This window comes from Piliocolobus tephrosceles, chromosome 5, assembly GCF_002776525.5.
Source record: "Piliocolobus tephrosceles isolate RC106 chromosome 5, ASM277652v3, whole genome shotgun sequence".
Taxonomy (NCBI): Eukaryota; Metazoa; Chordata; class Mammalia; order Primates; family Cercopithecidae; genus Piliocolobus; species Piliocolobus tephrosceles.
Genome location: NC_045438.1, coordinates 143348741 through 143365542, shown reverse-complemented (window position 1 = coordinate 143365542; position 16802 = coordinate 143348741). Strand labels below are relative to the sequence as shown.

General features: G+C 37.7%; 1 protein-coding gene across 6 annotated transcripts in view; it reads right to left on the bottom strand.

Moving 5' to 3' along the window:
- LOC111541089 (cytidine monophosphate-N-acetylneuraminic acid hydroxylase) overlaps positions 1–14499 on the bottom strand; it is a 59600-nt gene extending 45101 nt beyond the window's left edge. For 2 of the 6 annotated variants that reach the window (XM_023209728.1, XM_023209727.1), the window contains exons 1-3: positions 13985–14499; positions 13531–13734; positions 2425–2516 (exon numbers count right to left, since the gene is read on the bottom strand). In XM_023209728.1, coding sequence (XP_023065496.1) covers positions 2425–2516; positions 13531–13734; positions 13985–14061 — 373 coding nt within the window. In that variant the 5' untranslated portion in view covers positions 14062–14499. Of the gene's footprint in view, positions 1–2424; positions 2517–8006; positions 8146–13530; positions 13735–13931 lie in introns of those variants that run through there. The other 4 variants (XM_023209725.2, XM_023209726.2, XM_023209729.1 and 1 more) reach the window with 4 other exon arrangements.
- Positions 14500–16802: the final 2303 nt, after the last annotated feature.

Sequence of the window (16802 nt, the reverse complement as noted above, 5' to 3'; positions counted from 1 at the left end):
TGTATATTTAGCATTTTCCATTTTTACAAATAACCCAGTTTTCCCAGGCCTCACCAGATTGAGAATAAAAAATAAAATTGCAGTCTATCTTTATGCACAAATGATGATGGCAAGAGCCCCAACTGTTTTGCTGACTAGAAATTACCACATTTTCAAGTGTCCCGAACGTATTTTGGGGACTTCCCCAAAAGTATGCTACACACATGCCCACAACCCGATCTGTAACTGCATGGTGTCTGCTTTTCCCTCTTTTCCTACTCTGGCTTATAATCTTCCACATTGTCTGCCTAGAAGTTTGAGGAGTGTCAGATCATTGCTAGGTTCCAAGGGTAGGTGGAAGACATAGCCTCCTCTCCAATTGTGTGCCACATGTGGTCACCAGGACGTGAAATGGCTCTTCTTTGTCAGATATTAAGTTCTGGCCATCTCCTACTTCCCATGAATCCTCCAACTGTCTCCGGAAAACAGTGCCATTATTTTTCTGATTGCCACTTTCCTGAGCTTGGGCAGTCCAACCCGGTCTACAGGGCAGAACAATTCCCATTTTTAGCTCCCCACAAACCACAGACTCCACCACCCAATTTCCCTTCCTTTTTCTCCCTCATGCCCAGGTACAAAATAGAAACCTCTGTATATATTAATGGATAGGAGGGAAAGAGAAGTTGAAGTCTCACTAGCAGCTTCTGGGTCAACACTTTGCTTGTTAGAGTTATTCAATATTATCTTTCTTTTACTTTCTAAGTTCAAGAGCCATTCAAAAAAAAGCAAAGTGGAGGACAATGTATATAGTCTGCTAAGGAAGGGGATATTATAAATACGTACTAGTTTATAAATGCAAAAGATACCTCTAGAAGGACCCACAAGAAAATAATAATAATAGTAGTTGCTTCTAGAGTGGTAACTTTGGTAACTTGGTGACTAGGGATCAGACGAGAGAAAATTTGGTTTTTACTCTATTTAATTTTGTACTTTTTGAAAATTTTACATGTGCATGTATACCCCAAAGAAATTAGCAGTTTGCAAATAGATAACTCATTTTAAGAAGAGAGAAGACAACATTCAAGTTGAAGTCTGCAATGGCAGACCATCTGTATCCATTTGCAAAGCAAAAATTAATCTTGTTTATGCCCCAAATGAAGAGGACTAACAACTAACAGCACAAACAATAGCCAATACCATAGGCATCTTAATTGGTTCAGTTTACACAATTCTGACTGAAAAATTAAAGTTGAGCAAACTTTGCACTTGATGGCTGCCAAAAGCATCCAGATCAGCTGCAGACAAGAGCAGAACTCTCAGTGGAAATTTTAAACGAGTGGGATCAAGATCCTGAAGCATTTCTTCAAAGCATTGTAACAGAAGATTAAACATGGCTTTACCAGTATGATCCTGAAAACAAAGCACTGTCAAAGCAATGGCTACCAAGAGGGGGAAGTGGTCCAGTCACAGCAAAGCCAGACCGCTCAAGAGCAAAGGTCGTGGCAACAGTTTGTTGAGATGCTCAAGGCATTTTGTTTGTTGAATTTTTACAAGGACAAAGAGTGGTAACATCTACTTATTATGAGTGTTTTGAGAAAGTTAGCCAAAGGTTTAGCAGAAAATTGCCCAGGAAAGCTTCACCAGAATCATACCACAAAAGTGTCTCTTGCTCATTTCTTTCATCAAACAAGGGCAATTTTGTGAGAGTTTCTGTGGGAAATCATTAGGCATCCACCTGATTACGGTCCCAATTTGGCTGCTTCTGCCTTTTTTCTTTCCTAATCTTAAAAAAAAAAATCTTTAGGCTGGGTGCAGTGGTTCATAACTGTAATCCCAGTACTTTGGGAGGCTAAGGCAGGTGGGTCACCTGAGGTCAGGAGTTCGAGACCAGCCTGGTCAACATGGTGAAACCCTGTCTATACTAAAAATACAAAGCTGGGCATTGTGGTGGGCACCTGTAATCCCAGCTACTTGGGACGCTAAGGCAGGAGACTTGCTTGAACCTAGCAGGTGGAGGTTGCAGTGAGCCAAGATCACACCATTGCACTGCAGCCTGGGCGACAAGAGCAAGACTCTGTCTAAAAAAAAAAAAAAAAACTTTAAAGGGCACCCATTTTTCTTTGGTTAATAATTTTAAAAAGACTGCATTTACATGGTTAAATTCCCAGGACTCTCAGTTCTTTAGGAACAGAAAAAATGGCTGATATTATCGCTTACAAATCCATCTTGGCCTTGATGGAGCCTATGTTGAGAAATACAGCTTATATTTTTTATCTCTTAACTCCATTTTCCACAAAAATTTTTAAGTCTCCTTGTACTTAAAAAGAGATCTAACAGTTTAAAATCAGAATGTATCCTAAGCTTCAAGTAAGATTAGAAATAAGTTGACAAGAACCACAATAACAATAACAGCAGAATACATTTATTGATATTGATGGTATTTACCCAGCTCATCTTGACAGAAGCTTTCTGGAGGGTTGATATACTTCATGGTGCTCACATCTAATTTCCAGTTATGCTTTGTGCATCTAACAGACCTGGGTGAAAAATTGTACTTAAGTTTATGAAATGGTAAAAATAAAAATCTTGATTAGGCTTAAATATATTCTTTCATAATGATATTAAATTATAATGGAATTAGTTGAACACAAAATACATAAAGCAAAAACTATCAATAGCTAATACTTTTTCAAAAAAAAAAAAGACTAATCATCAATAGGTAATTTTATAAATAAAATAAATTAAAGATAAACTCCATATCACAAAATGACACATTTTAGAGAACAGAGACAACAGAATAAAGAAGTCTTCAGAAACACCTCCTTTATAAGCCAAGCTAGATAAGATCCAACTGGGGCCAATACAAGGAAAAACTGTAGTAGTAAATATATATCTATAATTTATATCACTCTAAAATCCTTGACCCCTAGAATAGTCAATCAAAGGTTACATATTTCAAAGAGAAAAGATCTTATAGTTTAAGATTTTAGAGCATATATGTGAGATAAAATATAAAATGCTCAGTTAAATATAGATTTCAGATAATGAATAATTTTTAAATATGCTTTCTATAATATTTAAGACATATTTATTCTGAAAATTTGTTGATAAATCTGTAATTTAAATTTAACCAAGGGTCTTGTATTTTTATTTAACACTAGCAACCCTGTTTTAGCATGAGAACCAGATTGTAACAAAACGGGTTGTTCAGTATCTTTTCCCCATCTTACCACAACTTTGAGGGGGACAGAGTGGCTAGAGGTGTGATATAAATAGTTCAGTTTTTTCTACTTTGGTGGTGTTTCTTTCTGGTGATGTTTTGTTGGTTTTAAGACTTAAAGAATTTTTTTAAAATAAAGAAATCTGTCTCAAACCTGAAACACCAAATTTTTTAAAAACTTAAAAACATCTACTTTAACGTAAATGAATCATGCTGACATTTCTGAATTTCATTATATCCAGAATTATCTCATGTTCTCCAAGTTATGATGCAAAAAGCATTATTCAATGCTTCAGTTTATGAAGGATTATTTTATGACTCCTTTCTCATTGATGAGTGGCCAACAACCTTTCAATTAATTCTGATGGAACATTCCAACTGTAGCTATTCAGCATGCCAGGCCATGAAAGGGAAAACTGGCAGAACCGTGTGCTCACAGGTGACAGGGAGACAACAGCTTTCCAATTAGAGGAGGTTGTGAAAAACTGATAGGCTTTAAAAATGAGGATCATGGCTTATAAAATTTGATGATCTTGGTTGTGTTGAGAAGAAAAATGGCTGAATAATGGTGGGTAGAACAGAACACGTAGGTCTCTGTTCTTGGCTGGAACCTAGAAGCTAGAAAAGACGGTTTCTTCAGATAAATAGCTACAAAGAGAATCCAACTATAATTTACCGAACTCAGAGAAGTGAATGGGAGACTACAGAGCGTAAGTTACCATAGAAATGCAGTTTCAACATACAAATGCTTGGTGAGCTGCATCTGGGAATAAAGCTGGCAGAACCTGCTTCCTCATGGTCAGGAGAGCTAAGAGGGGAGGACTAATGTGTCAACAGAATAGGTAAATCACTCGCAAGGCTTTGAATGAAGAAGAGAAAGGCTAGCCTGTGGCAAAGCAATCACTATACTTAGATGAGCATATTAGACAGAAAAACAATCTGAGTTCCTGTAAATAAGTCCCTCTATATAAGCTACACAAGAAGTTCATTGCAGAGAAATAAAATAGTAACTGTAATTCACTTTTTTGGGGTGCTCGCCATATACCACCATATGGCAATTCTTTTAAGTGTTTTTTATGTGTTTGGCATCACTTAATCCTCTCAGTAACCTGACAGAATAGGTAATATTTTCATCTTCATTTTAGAAATGAGAAGACCGAGGTCCAGAAAGGCTAAGAAACCTGTCCAGGGTTATGACCTAGCTAGTAAGTGCTGGATTCAGGTTTCTAAACCAGGTAGTCTATGAGGAGAGATGATGCTCTTAATCAGTAAACTTTAAGGACTCCTTAAATGGCTGGCTAAGTGGCACTCTGTGAATGGTCCACTAAGTTAAAAAACGAGGAGAGGAAACCCAGAGTCTCAAAGCTGCAATCGTTGGAAGAGAAAACCCCAACACCCTGAAGTGCTGACAGAAGTTTACCAGTGACAGAACTATGCCTGAGGCTTCACTGACTTGAATCCACCCAGAAGATGGAAGAACGTCAAAATGGGCATCATTTACCTAGATCACTTTTAATCATTTACCTAGATCACTTGTAGAAACTGTGATTGTCATTATTTGAAGTTATGGAATTGCCATTGCAAAATTACAACTGAGACAGTGAAAAAGATTTGACCTAACTGACTCCATCCTGCTCTTGCTTCTAACCTCCAAGCTCTTCTTGTTCATTCCTGGTTGTAGGTAGGCCAAACTAATTTTGGGAGGAACTTAGTTCAGGGAATTACCTAGAGGTTCTCCTAGAGCACAGTTGCCAGCTAAAAAGGTGTCCCATTAACTACTTTGGATGTATTTATACTAAAAATACATTAGTTTTTAAAATCTGACATGCACATTTAACTGGGCATCCTGTATTTTTGTTGGTCAAGTTGGCAGCTCTATATGAGAAGCCAAGCAAGCTACAGGTGCAACACTGATATGAAAGGAAAATATCTTGGGACCCCAAATCACTAAGCTAAAAGGAAAAGTCAAGCTGGGAACTGCTTAGGGTAAACCTGCCTCCCATTCTATTCAAAGCCACCCCTCTGCTCACTGAGATAAATGCATATCTGATTGCCTCCCTTGAAAAGGCTTATTAGAAACTCCAAAGAATGCAACCATTTATCTCTTATCTACCTATGACCTGGAAGCCCCCTCCCTGCTTCAAGTTGTCCAGCCTTTCCAAACCGAACCAATGTTTATCTTACATATGTTAATTGATGTCTCACGGTCTCCCTAAAATGTATAAAACCAAACTGTGCTCTGACCACCTTGGGTATGTCATCAGGGCCTCCTGAGGTTGTGTCATGGCCAAATGTCCTCAAGCTTAGCAAAATAAACTTTCTAAATTAACTGAGACCTGTCTCAGATTTTCAGCGTTCATATTTTGGTAACCATGAAGGGATTCTGAGCGGAGATGCCCCTGACCTTTGACAAATCTCCTATCAGTGCTTGGTACCAGCATGAGCTGACTTTATGGCTCAAACCAATAGGACAATTTGCTGAGGCCTGAGAGCACCCCTCCAGAGAATCCCTGATCTCCCCAAATGTGGTAGAGATCTAATGTTTATTTTGCTGTTTAAAAAAAATAAAAAAAGCAAGTAAAACTCCAGAAAAAGTTTTACTTGCTTCCAAAAAGGAAGGCAAGATTTACTGTTTCCATGACTATGGAAGCCAGGTAACTCCTTTATGGAGTTTGAGATCGCTTCCAACAGGAAAGATGAGGGTTTTTTTCCTGCTTCTAGGATGGTAGAGAGCAGTCTACAGCCTGAGACCCACCCCTAGGTAAGTAACTGAATTGGGGTTTGTCTTGGCTAAAGTTAAGATTAATAACCAGCTGGTCTTAATTTCTCCTTAGGATTAGAGTGCTCAGTAATGATATAAGTTGTGTGATTGCTTTGCTTAACTGTTTTTGTTGTGTTGCTGTTCGTTCCTGTTTTCATTGTTGTTTCGGACTTTTTCCCATTGGGTTTGATCAACTCTATCCGATTTGATCAAATCCAAAGGAAATTCCAAATTATGGGGAACAAGGCCTCTGAAGTGGCTAAATTCACACACACACACACACACAAACACACACATACACACGCACATACGTGGTATGGGGTGGAGGAAAAAAAAAAAGAGGAAAAATTTTTGATTCTGACTAAGGGGCTTTATTTACATAACAAAGCCACCTTTTTGTTAGCCAGGCCAAACTGAAAGAGCAATGGCTGTACTTTTGAAATAGCAGCAATTTGTCCTAGCTGAAATATGGTAATGAGATTTTAAAAGTTTCTTTTAAAGGAGTTCAATGGTTAAAAATCAGCTTAATTAAAACCTAACATCCAAGGCGTGTGTGTGTGTGCGTGCACGCATATGTGTGTGTTTGCTTACTTTTATATTGTTACTTTTTTTGTTTTTGTTTTTGTTTTTGTTTTTGACTAAAATAGTTATTGCAACAGAGGTTACTCTTGAGTTTTTAAGGAAGAGTGTGGTTTAGACACTTAGAAATGTCTTTGTTTTCTTTTTTCTGAGTGCACTGTGTAAGCACCACGTGGTCTAATCTCATATTCATTCTCCCTTTTTGGAGACCCAGGATTCAGTGTGGGCTCTGCCCAGAGCTCAGAGATCCAGTTAAAAGATAGGTAGTCAGTCCCTACCTAAATAAAATTAGTCTCCTTATAGAATCCTATGATAGACTTCTATAATTTTATGTTTAATTTGGCATCCATTTTTAATCTCCCTCTAACATCACCAGACTTTTTCCTTTCTGTACCTTATGATGTAAATTTTGCTATATGATTTTCACCTGAGTTGTTTCCTTTAGTATGCAAATTTAAGGCTATTTAGCTGACAACTGCCTGGGGTTGTGAAACAGTTTATCAGGAATCTGAAAGGCTAAAGGGAAAAAAAGGTTTCTATAAATCTATAAGATGTACTTCTATCAGCATGCCCAATATATCTATGTATTTATGTGTGGTGTACACAGTGTTTCACTACTGAAAATACATAAAAGAGCTCTAATTAATTGGCTTAAGAAACTAAAAGTGTTGGCTGGGCGCAGTGGCTCACACCTGTAATCTCAGCACTTTGGGAGGCCAAGGTAGGTAGATCACCTGAGGTCAGGAGCTTGAGACCAGCCTGGCCAACATGGTCAAACCCCTTCTCTACTAAAAATTTAAAAAAATTAGCTGGGCATGGTGGTGTGGTGTGTGCCTGTAATCCCAGTTACTCAGGAGGCTGAAACAGGAGAATCGCTTGAACCCAGGAGGCAGAGGTTGCAGTGAACTGAGATTGCACCATTGCACTCCAGCCTGGGCAACAAGATTGAAACTCTATCTAAGAAATAAATAAAATAAAATAAAAGCATTTGCATCAAATACTTTATCAGGAGAGAGGAAAAGATTAGCAAAATGCTTTTTCAACTTTACATAACTTAAGTAAAATTTTTAATAAATAAGCTAGCTTTAAAAATTATAAATAATATTAGAAATGTCTTAAGAATTGCCAGCATACATTTTTTTTTACATTTATTAATCAAGCAGTTTCATAGTTATGCCTGCCAAATACTATAAAGTGTCAAACTTTGGCATAGGCATTATAAAACTATAAATTCTGCCCAAGGCAGAATGATTTTGCTTGTGTAATCTTTCATAAATAACACATTGATATTAGTTTAATAAAAATAGCTACATCGTGAATTGAGTAAGATTATCATAACTTCTAATCTTGTGGCTTTAGGCAGTCTAGTTCACGAGCAGTAAGGTTTGTTTTGGGAAAGGACTGTTACCTTCTTTGTTTCAAAGCTAAACTATAAACTAAGTTCCTCCCAAAATTAGTTTGGCTTACCTACAACCAGGAATGAACAAGAACAGCTTGGAGGTTAGAAGCAAGAGCAGGATGGAGTCAGTTAGCTCAAATCTTTTTCACTGTCTCAGTTGTAATTTTGCAATGGCAATTCCATAACTTCAAATAACGACAATCGCAGTTTCTACAAGTGATCTAGGTAAATGATTAAAATAATTAGGTAAATGTAATAGGATAAATACTTGTAGACAAACTCATTATAATTTAGAATCAAAAGTTATATTAATAATAGGTATCTCATTATTTGGGCATTTTCCAATAAAAATATATTTGTAGAAAAACATTCTTTCTAAAAAAAAAAAAAAAAAGTATGTCCTTTTAAAAAAGGTGAACAATTTTTGTCTAATTCAAAGCTTATTTAAAGGGCATGTATAAAACAAGGTAAAGGGAACCAAGAAATAGAAGATATGTAAAGAAACTTATAAAAATAAAGAGCTTTTTTTTTGGTAAAAAAGCTTAAGGAGAAATAATTTCATATGAGAAAGAATCTTGTATGGTAAATTTAGTCCTAGAGTAAAATGACTGTTTAAGAAAGAAGGATGTTCAGCCAGGTGCAGTGGCCGAAGCCTGTAATCCCAGCACTTTGGGAGGCTGAGGTGGGTGGATCACCTGAGGTCAGGAGTTTGAGACTAGTCTGGCCAACATGGCGAAACCCTGCCTCTACTAAAAGTACAAAAACTAACGGGCATGGTGGTATGCACCTGTAATCCCAGCTACTCAGGAGGCTGAGGTAGGAGAATCACATGAACCCGGGAGGCAGAGGTTGCAGTGAGCTGAGATCGTGCCATTGCACTCCAGCCTGGGCAACAAAGTGAGACTCCATCTCAAAAAAAAAAAAAAAAAAGGAAAGAAAGAAAAAGAAAGAGAGAGAAAGAAAGAGAGAAAGGAAGGAAAGTAGTTGGTTAGTTCAAGACAAACCACAAAGCCTAAGCATGTCATGAACAGTCTGTATAAGTCACAATAAGAGGATTTCTAAAAAACAAAACAAAAACTTTTATATGATCAAGTTGCCTATGATTAAGGGGAAATAATAATGGTCTTTCTAGAGGTTGGGTTTGATGTTTAAAAAATGCCACTTATACACTTACATTGCATCTCACTGGTTTCGGTTTTCTCTCCTCTTTTAAAAGGTATGAAATACTAACACTCTCCTTCAACTCATTTTCGCCTCATATAAGTTTTCTCCCTGCTCAGGTTCTCTTTTTGGTGGCCTGATGCTACCAACATTTTCTTAAAGGTCTAAAGGAATTGTTTTCTTCCAACATAATATTCTGTGCACTGCAGAAGGTATTTTCTTTGGCCTTTTGGTAACTGGCCTAACAGATTTTACATTTATCACAATAACTCCTATGACATTATTATTAAGTTTGGTTTGCTTAGGAACAGCTGAGATTTAAATTTTTTTTAATTAAGGTTATTACATTCTTGTATCTTCCTGTATGTACTTTTAAAGTCCTTGTGACATTGAGTTACAGGGCTTTGACTCCTGGGTCTAAAAAGAACACCAAGTCCTGCTAAATCTTAAACACTGACAGCAATTAAAACCTCATCTCCAGGCCCCCTAGAAGATGCCAATCAAAACTAACTGCATTCCTGAGACACAGGGCCAGAAATTAAAGGCATTCAACTCCTCAAGGCCCAGGGGCTATTGCAGAAGAGGTGGGCTTGTGAGATTGCAAGGGTTAATTTTAAGAGATAAAATGAGTTCAGTTTCTCTATAAATTAACTATTAATGTCAAAGGCACACTGATGCAAGACCAGTATATCAACCCCTGTGTCAAATTAACAAGGTTTTCTTGAAACATTAACCAACTGCTTAATAGAGGTTACAAAGATATAAAAGGTTCATGGAAGGTATATCTTATGATCAAGATTAAACCTTTATGGACTGTTTATAAAATGTTGAAAAACAAATGTAATCGGCTTCATGCTGTTTTTTATTAGGGCTTAATGTTTGGAAAATTAAGTCTCCTCTCTCAAAGAATGAAGGTTTTTGCCCTTTTTTTTCCTTATCATTTTGGCTAAATGAATGACTTATTTTGCAATGACCTGTAATCCTATTTTGTGATATCAAGTGTTTAAAATCTTTGATATTTGACAAACTTTCCAAAATCAAATTAGAAAATTATATCTTTTTCTGACCTAATTAGTCCTTTAAGATATTATTAATGGGTTCTCTAAAGTCCAAAAATGACATATTTGGCTTTTTGCTATGAAAATTATACAGGAAGCATTGTCCAATATGAAATGGTGTTTGGTTTTCTTTGGGCTGTATTTGTATAAATGTTATTGGTATGTATTCCAAAATTATGGGAAACTCCTATTATTCTGATATGACACAGTGTATGTTATCAGTAATAATTATAATTTTATGTTAAATTATTGTATACCACAGAGGTAAAAAAATGTCTTTGACTATGGCTGCCCTAAAACTTTTCAATTATTCACAGACAATTGTCTTTTTGTGGTCCTTTCCAGAAGATGATTTTATGATCAGCTGTGAAACCCTTAACAGGTGCTCTTGAATGCATGTTTCTGATAACTTTGGAGACTGTGACATCAAAATAGAGAAAAAACTTTGAGGACTCATGGAGAGCTGAAATGTTCATGAATATCAAGCAGAACAAAAATTAACTGCATGGACTAAACTAATAAAAGTGTGAAGTAATCTTTTTTGACTTTTTGCTTAAAATGTTGCTGATACTTTGTTTTTCAGAATCAAGAAACTTTTACGCTATTTACAGCTTTTTAACAATGAGTATACTCCTATGAACAAAGTTTGGAGCATATTTGTTTTTCTCTACCTGCTTTCTACAGAATTTGGAATCTATTTGAGAGTATGACAAAGTTATTTGCATAAGTGCGATAAGAATCTGTTTTCATTTGTAACAGGACACAATTGAAGACACTGGTTATTTTATCAAGGCTTTGACTGGAATAGTGTGCTTTCCTTTAAAGAATTAAAGTTGACTTATGGAGCCAATAAAAAGCCCCTTGGAAAAACTAGCCTCATACCTTTGTCTCCACAGTCCCTATACAGGGTTCCTGACCTGTGGTAAGTAAAGAATGTCACTTTCTGACAGGCCCAGGAGCTCCAAGTTTTTCTTAGGAGCTCAAAAGGAGAGGAATTCACTCAACTCATAGGTATTTCATGGTACAAATTCATGGATAGGCTGGGCTTTAAAAAAGTCTTCTCTGAGATTCCTTCTGTGGAACAAAGTTCCATCAAAGCCAATTTAAAAGCTTATGTAAAAAATAATTATTCTTACAGCACTGTATACAAAGAATTAGGCCAAGTACAATAAGGAAAACCAGTCCTGCCGGATTTGTCTTTAATAAAAATGGGAAAGTGGAGAGAGAAGAATTATGTTTCAAAAACTATAGTACACCTATTGTTAGATTCTGGTCTTGTGTAATGTTTTTCAATTTTTATTATTTTCTACAGTTTGGACTGAATTCTAATTTTTCTTGGCTACATATCTTCAAAACAATGTTTTCAATTTTTTTCCTTCTTTTTTTCCCTCCATTTTTCCTAGTTTGGAGTCACTGGAAACTAAAATGTGCTTTCATAAAGCCCTGTGAAATGAAGCTAGACAACTTAAACTTCAGAAGCAAATAATAGGGACCTATTTACATACATAAGCCACTTTCATACCTGCCTACTGATGTATGGACTTCAGAGTAATGTGGCCTATATCTATTTTCCAGAACTGTTCTTTTGTTTGTTGTTGTCCTCCCCCTGTTTTCTCTTCATAGGACATGAGACTTCACAACCTTCTAAAAATGAGCTTTCCTAATAACTCGGGACCTACCTGTCTAGGTATAAACCATCCTACCCATGAGAGATCAGACGAAACCTGAGGCTAGAGACTCATTTTCTTCTAAAATGCTTTCTCCAACAGATTTTTAAAAAGAAAAGCGGGGGAAATGTGAAAGGAAAGTATTTTGGGCCCCTCAAATCACTAAACTAAAGGAAAATGTCAAGCTGGGAACTGCTTAGGGCAAACCTACCTCCCATTCTATTCAACGTTACCAAGGTAACTTTGAACTCTGCTCACCAAGATAAATGCGTATATCACTGCCTTCTTTGGAGAGGCTAAATAGAAACTTAAAAAAAAAAAAAAAAAAAAAAAAATGCGACCATTTGTCTGTTATCTACCTATGACCTGGAAGTCCCCTCCCTGCTTCAGGTTGTCCCACCTTTCCAGACCGAACTAATGTTCATCTGACATATGTTGATTGATGTCTCATGTCTCCCTAAAATGTATAAAACCAAACTGTGCTCTGACCACCTCGGGCACATGTTGTCAGGACCTCCTGAGGCTGTGTCATGGGTACACGTCTTCAACCTTGGCAAAATAAACTTTCTAAATTAACTGAGACCTGTGTCAGGTCTTCAGGGTTCACAGTGGTTAGTTAGTATTTAAGAATCAAATAACCGGAAGGGCTGGGCCATGATAGTAGGTATAGAGCAAAGTAAATCTGTGTGAACGTTAGAGAACATTCTAGAGTTACCTGTTAGATTTGGGTAACAGGTAACTCATGGACAACTACTCAGCTCTCACTCTGAATACACCAGCACTAAACTACCCCAAAATGACCTGAGAAATAAGACTGAGAACACAGTGGAAGAAAAAAGCCTAACATCAAGTGACTAAAGCCACAGAGGGCAAATTAGGCTAAAGCAAAGCTTGAAAGGTGGGGGGTAAACACTCACAGCATTACTGGTGTTGAGAATTAGACTGACAAAGCACATGCCCAAGAGCCCTATCTGGCTCTGCCAGGCACTACTGCTATTTCTTTGGTAGTCACTGAGAAAAAACTAACAAAACAATCCTGTCCTGGTATTGCTGCTGCACTGGGGAGAGGTGATCTATACAGAGGGGAGAGGAGGGGAAGGGACAGTAGAGGAGGGGAGGGGATGGGAGGGAAGTTGGCAACAGCATCAGTTCTTCTAAGAAATGACCGTAAGAGTCACTGTTCAGGGCAGGAACAGCTGGGGATCTGCTATTTTTGTTTAGCAATCACAACTAGCCTCCCGGGAAAATTCTATCTGCTCTCCAGCAGGCTTTGGAAAAGAGCCCCCCATACACACATACACACTCACAGGAGCATGCACATGTACATGCACACGCACACACACACACACGCTCTTCTGGGGCAGAAGGGAAGGAGACCCATAGGAGGCTTGGGTCTTTGAATACAAAACCAGTTAAATGTGTGTTTTCCCTGTGCACACCCAAACACACACAAACACACACACACACACCCAGAGAGGTTTTACTATATATCAAGCTAGGAATAAATTTTAAATTAGAGTTCTTAGGAAAATTAAATAGAACATACAACTTTTAGATCAGAGAGATGGCCTAAACACGCAAGAGTAAAATTTTCTAGGGGAAGTAATTTGCTGATTGGTTCATTTAAAATTTCCAGATGAACACATTTCCTGCCAAATCTAACAGCAAGAAAGGTAACCAGTGAGAAAGCAAAGGACTCTTGGTACCTTCCAGCTAAATCCTCGATATCTTTTATGAACAGGCCTCCTTGGTGCTTGCACACATTCTTGCATGCCCTCAGTCGGCTCTTACTCTTGTACAAGATGTAGTCTTTGCCAGTGCTCTTATTACGAAAGAAATTGATTCCTTCCTTAAGATTGGCAACTTCAACAGGTGATAGGCACAACAGGATCTCAGTTGTTTGTTCAGTGCTATGAAAAGGCAAACATTTTGAGAGGAAATGTTAATAATGTTAGGTTTTAAGAGATAATCATTTCAAATTGACAGCTCAAAACCCCTTTTCCCTAAAATACTTCTTAAGCCCCTTGCGTTCCAAGTACCCAGGTTTGGTGGCTAGCTGAGGATGCATTTCTCCCCACCTTGATATGAATGTAAACATACATCTTACTTGTTAAATATGCCTCTCCACTTTTCTAGAGAACTAATATCCCTCTTACTTGCCTGCCCATCGTCTGCCAGTTCCTCTGGCCGGGTATTTTGAAAGAACAGCAGTTGCTCGTATCGTTTCTGTGGCTCATTTGCTCCCATAAGGCATTAGTCAGCCTGGAAGGAGGGCGTTTGCGGTATTTCCTTCAACAGTTACTGATTTCCTTTGACAGTTTTCTCCCTCTACCACAGCTCTTTTAGAAGTCTAACACTATATTCACTTCTGAGAAGCCACTGTGCTGTCCCTCCCTTCTCTGCTCTTTTGCATCTGGACTGCCTCTGCCTAGAACGCAGTTCCTCTCCACCACGCAGCATCAGTCTTGGTTCAAATAGAACTGAATCGTCCCCTTCCTGGTTAAGCCTTCCAAGACACACCCTAGGTCCAGGCTAGCATTCTTGGTGTGCATCCGTCTTCTGCAGAACATTACAACGTTGTAATTGGCACACTGCTCTGTTTACTTACACATAGGCACTTTTGAAAGCACTCTATCTTCCTTCTGTCCCTACCACTTAGCCAACTGCCTTTCACAGGCTATGTCTTCACTAGCTCTCCACTTAATGAGTCACCCCTCCCACTGCACGCAATTTGATTAATTTATAAAAAGCTCTAGCAGCAAATGAAGCATTTGAATCTTTTTTTTTTTTTTTTTTTTTTAAGGAAACAAGCCGTTATACTTTTCAAACCCCAATTTCTAAACACTCTGTTTACAGTGCAACACTGAATCATAACGGAATATTATTTTTGCCAAGAAAGGTTTCAAGATATCTTTTGCAAAATCATGGTAGGAAATCTGGGCACATGTTGTTTAGTTTTATATTTGACTCCAAACAAAAAAGTAGCCAAAATTCTCTTTGCCTGTTAACTTAAAACTGATTTGCAGCACAAGCATGTTTGTGGCACTTTCACTTTCCTTTTTAGAAGCACTGCAAATTTCTTAAACGGGATAAAAATAATTTTAAGAACACTCCAGGGTAGAAAATAACAGGGAAACCACTTCCAATTTTAAACTGATGAAGGCATAGTTCTGTAATATTATGATCTACTTTCTCAAAGCAGATTCTCATTGTCACCTCTGTCCCAAATTCCTAGTAATTGCGTTCCCCATGGACTTGAAATTATTCCAAAAATATGTTCTAAATGTATTTGATAGGAAGAATCTATTCTAAATATCATGACTTCTTTTTTGACTTTGTTCTTACGAGTACAAATATCTGACACCAAGCTAACACAAGCACTGAGGCAATTCCTGGAATAATTAGTCTAAGAGTATAAAAGGCAAACCTCTCTAGATGTTTGTTGTTCCATTGAATGAATTCATATAGCCAAAGTTCTGTGTTAGATTTCAACTTATATCACAACCATGTAGAACAGGTTTACTTACTGAGTTGTTCTAACAAAAAAAAACAAAACTGTCATTCATTCATGCTCTGATGCCACCACACACCCTAAGGATCTCTTCAAAGGCCACTGACTGGGGCTTCTAAGCTCAGAGCTGAGGGAGAGGAAAGGATAGGAATGATATAAATGTCAACTATACTTTCAGTCCAAGCAGGGCAAGGAGCCCAAATAAAGACTACTTCTCATGAAACTAGAAATCCTCCAGAGGGTTATAATCTGAGAAAAAGGGTGGAGGAAGAAAAGGCAACTCATGCAGAATTTTCAGTCTGTATGTACGTTTTGCTCCCCATAATTTGTTAGGTATTTTGTTTTCAGTGGGAAGATGTTCATTATTCTGTTCAAGAAAAGGTAATCTCTATGAAGGCCAAGACTACAGTGCCTGTCCCATGGTAGGTGCTCAGTAAATATCTATTGAATGAAAGAATATCCTCACAAGAACAAAATGTGTACTCCATGGTTAAAAGAAGAAAAATTCACCTACTGTACCCTGTGATACTCAATATCTAAAATCAATCACATAAGCTTCCACTTTAGGAAACTAGAAAAAGGAAAGTAAATTCAAAGCAAGAAGAAAAAAAGAAAGAAAAATTAGAGCAGAGATCAATGGAATTGAAAACAGAAAACTAATAGAGGAAATCAACAAAACCAAACACCGGTTCTTCGAAAAGATCAAAAAAGTGATAAGCCATAGCTAGGCTAACTAATATTTTAAAAGAGGGGGTGGAGGGAGGATGCAAAAATATTAATATCAGGCTGGGGACAGTGACTTAACGCCTGTAATCCCAGCACTTTGGAAGGCCAAGGCAGGAGCATCACTTGAGCCCAGGAGGTCAAGACCAGTCTGGGCAACATAGTGAGACCCTGTGTCTAACGCAGGTGTGGTGGCTCACACCTGTAATCTCAGCACTTTGGGAGGCTGAGGTGGGCAGATCACTTTTAGCTCAGGAGTTCAAGACCAGCCTGGGCAACACAACGAAACCCCATATCTACAAAAAATGCAAAACAATTAGCCAGGCATTTGGTGGCTTGTACTTGTAGTTCCAGCTACTTGGGAGGCTGAAACTGGAGAATCACTTGAGCCCAGAAAGCAGAGGTTACAGTGAGCTGAGATCGTGCCACTGCATTCTAGCCTGGGTGATGGAGCGAGTCCCTCTCTCAAAGAAAAAAAAAGAAAAAAGACCCTGTGTCTACAAAAACCAAAAAAATACTAATATCAGAAATGGAAGAAGAGACAATACTACAGACCTTATGGGTATTAAAAAGATAATAAAGAAATGCTATGAAAAACTCTACACTCACAAATTTGATAACCTAGGTGAAACAGACCAATGAAGGACACAATCTGCCAAAACTTGTACAAAAAGAAATAGACTATCTGAGTAGAACTATATACATTAAATAAATTGAATCATTAAGAACCTTCTAAAACAGAAA